The sequence below is a fragment of the Poecilia latipinna genome, unplaced genomic scaffold (assembly GCF_001443285.1).
Source record: "Poecilia latipinna isolate Pla-1442-1.1 unplaced genomic scaffold, P_latipinna-1.0 Scaffold134, whole genome shotgun sequence".
NCBI lineage: Eukaryota > Metazoa > Chordata > Actinopteri > Cyprinodontiformes > Poeciliidae > Poecilia > Poecilia latipinna.
In genome coordinates, this window is record NW_015112750.1 from 20,470 (window position 1) to 29,291 (window position 8,822).

General features: G+C 38.0%; 1 protein-coding gene across 1 annotated transcript in view; it reads right to left on the reverse strand.

Annotated features, from left to right (window-relative positions):
- Nucleotides 1-8,822, reverse strand: part of LOC106945211 (alkylglycerol monooxygenase) — a 51,496-nt gene that overhangs the window by 17,213 nt on the left and 25,461 nt on the right. The window contains exons 3-6 of the mRNA XM_015028748.1: nt 6,478-6,581; nt 3,664-3,759; nt 926-992; nt 785-850 (exon numbers count right to left, since the gene is read on the reverse strand). Coding sequence (XP_014884234.1) covers nt 785-850; nt 926-992; nt 3,664-3,759; nt 6,478-6,581 — 333 coding nt within the window. The remainder of the gene's footprint in view (nt 1-784; nt 851-925; nt 993-3,663; nt 3,760-6,477; nt 6,582-8,822) is intronic.

Below are 8,822 nucleotides of genomic sequence, written 5' to 3' on the forward strand. Positions count from 1 at the left end.
TGTGTGTGTGTGTGTGTATAACAACAAATGCAGGTTTTTATATGTTTTTAGTGTTCTTTTCTGCAATATTTGCATTGAATTTCTGCACTAAAAGTACCAGTATTATGCTTTTAATAACCTTTTCTTGTCAATGGGTTGTAATCTGTGCGTTTTTATTTTACAAAAATAATATTCATCCTCTCTTTTGCTAAATTTTATGTTCATCTTTACTTTAAACCCCAGAAATAGAGATGAAATTGGTGTTCTTTAAATACTAGAACACATTTTCTAAAGTAGATTTTTATCTAAATTTGATCAATGAAGTTCATTTATGCTGCATATTTCAGCGACAAGGCAGTTCAGAGGGCTTCACATTAACAAAGTACACATCAAATGTGTTTTTTAACTGTTTTTGCAAAAAGTTGTGTAAGTTGTAAAAGTTGTGTAAGCTCTAAAGTTTTTTTATCTGCTCTGAGAGCAAAATGGCTCTTTGACTTAGAGTATAAAACACTAGAAATCTTTTCCTAATTCTTCGTTCTATGTTCAGTTTATCATTAAAGTAATGATCCATAAACTTATATTTTCCATTGGGATGAAGTGACAGGCCAGTAGAGACATCAAACCTGACTGAATACACCTGACTGGAAGCTGCAGCAATACTTTAAAATTACATGCATAGTTTTACTTTAAGGTTATAAAAAGAAAAAATGACAAAAAAAACAAACAAGTAGGTTATATTTACATTCAGGACATCAAATTAGGAGGTAAGAAGGAGTGAAATGAAGACAATTATCACTTTTCTTACCGAACAATCTGTCCCAAATAATGAGGATTCCTCCATAGTTCTTGTCAATGCAGTAAAGGTTTCTTCCTGTTGAAGTCACATTTTGTGATGGGAACATAATTATAAAACTTTAAGACATGATTGACCGTCTGACTGACTCACCATGATGAACTCTGTGATGTTTGGGCGTGTTGAAGATCCACTCCAGAGGTCCCAGGTCTCTGATTACCTGCAAAATGTCACGGATTTTTCACATTGATGATCTTTTAAATAAAACTTTTGACAGGTATTTTACCATGAAAGAAAATGTCCAGAGGGTAATTTCCTATAAAATATTTTCTTCTTCCAGTACAACACAATGAATGGATGTTATTAATATGGCTGCCGTTATCTTTGCACAGTTTTTGTTTTCCCACATAGAAACTAGAGGGGCACTAAGAAACCAAAAGGTTTCTGTAAATCTTGCAAAGCCCAAAAAAATAATAAATGTGACATTTATTAGTCACATTTCAAAGGAAATGTGACTAATAAATGTCATTTTAACCATAAAAAAAAATCGATGTTCTTGACATTACAAATAAAAAAAACTAATTTATACAAAAAATGTGATGTTCTCTGATCATTATTAGCATCTATTTTACTTTTCAGGATTACAGGAGAGTTCTCCCCTGACCGCACATCGCTGATCCAGAGGTGGCCATGAATCTTTTGTTTGAAATAAATAAGTTAATTGATCAACCACCTGCATATTTCCTCCTTCAGTCTAAAGCTAACTCGGCTAGACTAGAATGAACTGGATTGATTTGAGTCAATTTGAACTGAATCTCATTGTTTTCAGTATGATTTTAAAGCTGTTTGTCACGTTTGTTTTGAAGTTGTGCTGCAGAAAACAAAAGTAATGAACTTAAATTGAGCTAAATTTAGCTCTGCCCTCACACCCAGTAGTTCCCAGTCTCTGGGCATGGTTGCCATAGTTTCCAGTTTGTAGATTAATTTCTGCAACCAGAATTGCTGCTGCTTTTATTATGTGGTCGGGTGTAATTAATGCACTTGGATGACTTCGATCTTCTCACACAAACAGCTGGTTAAGCATAATAAAAAATATACAAAACAAAGCATTAGGTATGAAAGTTTCTTCTTTAACAACAATGTTTCAGTTTCCAAGTTACAATTCTGAACACTTATTTGCATAAAATGACATAAATTAAGTTTTTCTCACTTCAAATAATGAAACATACATTTACAACATGACCTCAGCAGATGTGTTTTTACCGTTTTGGCTCGTCAAAACGACAGCAGAGGATCAAATAATCATTTTATTTGGAAGTGCTGATTCAACAAGGAAACAAAAATGCTGCTAAAACTGTGGGAACTTATGTTTTAACCCAGTAATGAGAAGCAAATGAACAACAAATCAAATTTTATTGTAATTTCTGAATGAACATAATGATCTTCGGTAAGTATTGTGAAACAAACAATTGGTAAGATGCTATTTTAAGGAGTGTGCACAAAACTGACATGACACTCTCATAAACATGAGTGTCGTTCGGCAAATAATGACATTTTTAATGCAAAGTTGACGCTTTTAATAGACTTTCAGTGCAGCTTAGCATTAAAAGTGTCATTATTTACGGAATGACACTTCAAGATTCGTAAACATTTAGGAAAACTCCTTCATGTTTATGACAGGTCTATGTCAGTCTTATCAGACCACTTCAATTAAAGGTTTATCCAAACAAATGAATCTTCCTTTATGTTCAAGACGAGACGCATGTGAATGAAGGTTTGTTTTCTAGTTTCACTTTTAATTAAACTTTTTTCATCTTGTTGAAAAAGCAACAAAAATTGGTGCATTTTATTTATTTTTTCTTTCAGTATTATAGGTGTATTAATAGGTGTATATGTATAATAAAATTTGTATATTGTAATACGTTTGAGTGGCTCTAAATGCATGTTTGCTACGTTCTTCAGTCACGTATGTAATGATTCTGGCAACACTATCGCTACGAATAAGAAGATCTGAAACATCACAGCTTTAATTGTTTTTTCCCCCCACAATATCAACTTCAATCAGTCAAATTTAGCCCAGTTCATATTTCTGTACTGGTCTGAGCCTGATCTGATCTTTCGGTATGTATGCATGTGCGGTCTGAACCGAATGTTTCATTATTTCCATGTAACATCTGCTGAGCGTGAGAGTTTTATCTTGAATGAAAGAGCGCCGCTTCGCTTCAGCTCTGAAGCTGCGGCCAGTAAAGTTACATTACATCAAAAAAAAAAAAAAATTAAAGTCTATAAAGGAGGTATAAATTACATCCTCTGAGAAAATTGTGACTATTACGACATTTTTCACTAATAGTGCACTAAAAGATGGAGGGAGGGCGTTCCAAATCCTCCCAGTGCCTGTAATGATCCTGGGGATTGTAAACGTGATATTCCCAGTCACTTTAAAGGCAGACAGAGTGGTTGTGCTTCTGTTTGGAATCTTTCATAAAATCTCATTATTTTTTATTGAACACAGGTTCCACACTGCACCGCCGAGACGAGAAAGCCTGACTTAACCGACAAATTGCAACTGGCATAAGAAGAGAGATAACTTTAAAGAGTTTTCAGTTAAACATTAACTCTGCCTAGCGACAGGAAATGGATGGGTAAGCTCACACAGCGCAGAACAGAAAGAAAATGTAATGCTGTTTTCCCCCCGCAGAATATTTCTGACTGCCATGTTTAAAATCATCCAATAAAAATGTGCTTTTTAATTTAAGACCTAAATTAATACAAAAATATAAATCTTCTGCAGATTTGAGCTCATTTTGGGATAATCCAAGGTGTTTTGCTGCAGCTCATTTTTTTAGAAAATCCACAGGTTTGTTTATTTATTGTATTTATGTCATAATTACCTCAGTGTGGATCCAGAACTGGTAGAGAAGGTTTAACTGTATGTGAACAGCAAAGACGGAGGGAGGAACAGCGAGAGCCATGGGAAGGTAGAAGATCTGAAGTGGACAAAAGAGACAAACAGGACACCATGTCAAACTATTTAATACACAACCAGGAGCAGAAAACTCCATTTTATCATCAGCTTTATTAAAGACACAAATAGGTCCATAGAAAGATAATAAAAACAAAATAAAAAAAGAATCACATCCAAAGACAATAATCACATATACAAGTCACTGATTTACAGAACGGCTAGACCGCCAGTCATTCCACATTCTGGACTTAGACCTGACTGAGCTGTGTGAGATATCCGTTAGTATCTGGATGATGTTGTTTGTAGAAACAGGCAACCTCCACATAAACCTGTGCATAAGGTTTCGTAAGAAAAGCATGAAAAGTGGAGATATATCTGACCAGCACTGGTCCATCTGGGCATCCTAAGCACCATCCTCATTCCGTCATTATAAGCCACTTTGAGTTTCTGCAAACTGCTTTGCATTGTACATAATGTCATACTGCTGACCATATTATGAGCAGGTCCTCAATAAATGTTGAAGACCAGCATTACAAGGACTAAAAATAACTAAATCATCAATCAGATGGTTAGTTATGGCCCCACCAACAACACATCCTGCCCCTCAGTGCTGTAGCCACTTTGATAAATCATCCATATATACATTAAAAAGAAGAGGAGACAAAATGCTTCCCTGTCTAACCTCGTTCCTTATTTTAAAAGGAGCTGACACACAATTACCCCAACTTATGTACATTAGCTGATGCGTGTACCAAAAGGACAAAATTCTAACGACAGATCTGGGAACGCCTCAGTTTCATGATTAACCCAATCAAAAGCCTTTGAGGCATCAATAAAACACATAAAACCTGTGGAGTTGCGTCTATAAATTATATAATCTGCGACTGAGAAAGTGTAATTTTAGAAAACACTTGCTGTAGGACAGGATCACTCAACAAGCTCCTTTACTTATTGAGATTCTTTTCTTTTTAAAATTTGTTGTAATTTTTAAATAACCACATTTTTATGTCTATTTTTAGGATTTAAAATGAATATAAACATAAAATTCTGTAAGAATAGGGTGGATAGTATTTTTATGATTTTTTTTTACCTCTTTCATGTAAAATGATGTAAAATTAAAAAAAAGAGTCTCAGATTCCATCTTAATGACAAGAAAGAAACAGACCTAAAAGCATCTTACCGTTACTTTTAGCGTCATATTTTGTAGAAATTCAATGCAAATAGTGCAGGAAAAAAGATTAGTTAAAAACCTGCATATTTAAAACATTATCTGGCTCTATTTATTTTTTAGCCAAATGGTGTGACGTGATTTGAGCGTCAGGTTTACATCCAGAGTCTGCGTGTCTAATGTTTTGAGCGTTTGACTCGGGCCAAGCGAGTCCAACGACGCTGGAGTTAGAAAATCTTAACTTCTGCTGCTGGACACAGAGCGTCAACCATTTCTGCAGCCGCTGATGCGGCTTAGCAGGTCATCAAACTGGGCTCAGGTGAGACAAAACCAGCGCTGATGAAAACCCTCGGCAGCGCCCAGCAAGCTTGAGAAACTCACGAAACCTCCGAATTATCTGGTGAATTCAAACAGCGATATTCTAGTGAATAAAACCGAGATATCTCAATATTTAATCCGCTACTGTTCAAAATAACCGGGAGAGGAAAAGAAGGCAGGAGGCTTCAACGAGCGTTATCAGCTGTCACCGTTTGTTCAAACGGAACACAAAATGTTCAGTAACGACAATCCGAGCCTCCGTTATGACTGCAGAAGCTAGGGGGCGGTAGAGAGCAACGGGTAGGGGCGGGGAAGAAGAAGAAGAGCTGGGAGCGTTAGAGACTCTAGCTGTGCAGCTCATTGTTCGCCTTGCCAAGGAAAGGAATAAAGTTGTACAAGCTTTCACCTGCCTCCTTGTTTTTGCCGCCAGCGGAGCAGAACCTATATGAGCTTGTTACCAGCAGACGAGCCGAAATAGACTTAGTAACAACTTTCTCAATTTCATCCGCCATATTGCAGAGGTCGGCAATGGAAACTAACGGCTCGTCCCAACACACGTCTAGAGAATTTTTAAATAAGACTCTCAAAACATGATGCTGAAGTTTGTTTAAGTCTCTTTAGAGTTTTTAAATATAAGTCAGTGTATGTAGTGGACAGAGTTAAACACCGGTGTGTGGTCGTATGTCTGCTGGTCTAACATGACGTCATTCAGGTCAGTAATGTGTAAAGTAAAGCGCGAACTTAATTACGCTCGTCACTGTTGATAAACACTGACGAAGCTTTGGTTTGGTCCACCTTTTTCCCTCCGTCGTCACCGCAGCCAAATAGGAAACCGTAATGTTCACAAACATCAGGCTTCAGTGGTAGCTGGGAGTTCTCCTGCTCTGATTTGTTTTGGTGTCGCGTTTTAAAGCCACCGGGCGGAACGCGGAGTCCCAGACATTAAATGTTCTGGTCGTGTTTAAAACAACACCGTATTCATTCAGTACCAAAACGTTTCAGTGTGAACAGATTTATCGCTCCAGCTTTCGAAGCATCACTCAAATTGGAGCATTTGAAGGTTTCATTGTTTGCAGATTTAGAGCTTTAGTGATTATTTACAGCAGCAGATAAATAAACTAGATGTGTGATTTCACTAATGAACAACAATGAACATTTGGAAGAAAAAAATTCTGGCTATGGGGACGATGTTTATTTTTCTGTTAATATTGGACTTGCTGAGTTGTACTAGAAGAGAACAAGTAAAAGTCTTACCCAAGAGGTGAACTGCTGGGTGAGAGACTGTCTGAGCGCCGTGGTCAGGTTGTAGTACTCTGAACTGTGGTGAACCTGGTGAGCAGCCCAGAGGATGGCCACCTCTAAAAAATACACAAACAGAACATCAAGAGGCAACTTTAATGAGTTTATTAGTTTATTCACAATGGGGCATTGACTACCCATGGAATCTGATTGGTCAGTCTAAAGCCGTCAATCAGTTTGCCCATATCATTAGTGTTTGGTTCACACTCCTTGTTACTAGAGGAATTAAATACTCCTTTTGTTGTTTAACAACCACCATTAATATTTTTTTTGTTGTTAAACACATTAGATTATAGCCATGCAGCTAATTAGCATCTCATCTATAATGTTTGATAATGGAAAGATGAAAAAGCACCATCAGACTGTTGGACAAAAAAACTCGTCATAAAGGAGAAAAGGGGGCCAATTAAACAGTTGTTTGCATTTTGTAATCTTAAGTTGACTATAGTTAGCATAGCAGTGCTACAAATAGAGTCTTTGCAACTATGTCATTTAATCATTCGAGACACCAAGATGGACGTCGGGAGCATTGAACAGAGCGACTGAAATGGTTTTCCAAAGTTGTTTCTGTCAGTTTATTCATGGCTTCTCTTGTTTGAGTTGAGCTAATGTGTCTGTGAAGGTAACACATCTGGTTGGGTTCACAGACGACGGTATTAAAAACATTTGGAAACAGCTAGCTTAGAAACCGACCCATACCACCTCCTTCCTGACGTGTTGATCAAATTACAGACTTTGCCTGAATTCTCACACATGATTTGTATCATTATGTCATAAGGAGCGTTTCCCTTTATACCGGAGCAACATAAAAAAATGTACAAAAGACGAGATGCTAACCACGTAAGCTGCACAGGCTAATCATAGTATGCAAAAACTACACAGTAGATCAGTTTGCTACAGTGGCTGATGGCACGGGCTAATTTCCCTAGTCACATAATTAGCCTGTTCAGCTTAGCGTAGTTTGGGAAAGTAAATGGTTTTGTTATTCAAGTTTGGCTCACTGTTTATTGTAATCCAAGACTGCAGAAATTGCTTTTTTAGTGTGGCACCGTGCTACAGTTTGTGCCCTTGACTGGCCTCCTTAATGAAAAAAGTGTATTCACACTCATAAGTGCTAAAGAACGGTAAACAGCAGAGTAACGATATGAGATTCAAGCATGGACTCCAAACCCCTACCAGTGATTTATCCCAACACGAAGCCCCACTCCCTCCCTAGATGAGTAACTATACACCTCCATCCGCAGAAGGACTCATTTTAAAAACACTCCTGGCCAGCTGTGCTGAAAACGTAACGCTTGAAACTGGCTGGCCATTGAAGGACTGGTGCAGTTTGAGCTATTATGACTACACGGGTATTTGGCTGCAGTTGGTTCGCGTCCAGCTTGATGTCCCAGTGCTCCAGTTTGCATTCCTCTGCTGTGTTGTGATACTTGCTACATTAATATCTGTGTTACACTTCATTTTAACATCCAACGGGAACATGCTTGTTAAGTTTCACTGGATCCCCAAGCCGTTTCCGGACCACCCCGTCTGGCCTGTGCTTTTTGGCACCTTCCATCCCACTTCTGCTTCTGTCTGAGAGAGAACTGTAACCTTCAAATACTGAGCTTTAGTTACGTAAACGTGGCTCTTTGTGCTGAATTTCATTGAATACTGTCTTAATTTTATAGCAAGATAACCTGATTAACAAGCTAATTAGCCTTTTAGCTCTGTTAACTCAGATTAAACTAGTTAAAGCAGCTAATTAGCTAGTGAAAAATTAGCTGGTCTTTGACAAAGACCAGAACAACAGAGTAGAAATATTTAGCAGTTAGTTCTACTGTAGAACTGTTCCTGTATAAATATTTTAATATATATATTTATGTTTTTACTTTTATTTTACCCTATGCAAGTTATACCGCAGAGATCTGTAAAAACCAAAGTTTTGACATTATGATTCGAGCTGTTAGTATCTTTTTCACATAAGTTCAAAAAATAAACTTCATGTTCTATTTTTATTTCGTTTGTTTTTATTTTTTTAAGATTTAGTGGCTTTCTTGACCTTTTAGAAACAGTAAATCCTCTGGAAACAGGGTAGAGAGAGAAGGTGAAAACAGGCAGCAAACGGTCCGAGACCAGGAACCAAACCCAGGACAACCAGGGCCTCTGCACATGGCTCCGCCCAGCGGCTCCGCCCAGCGCCTCCGCCCACATGGCTCCGCCCAGCGGCTCCGCCCAGCGCCTCCGCACATGGCTCCGCCCAGCGCCTCCGCACATGGCTCCGCCCAGCGGCTCCGCCCAGCGCCTCCGCACATGGCTCC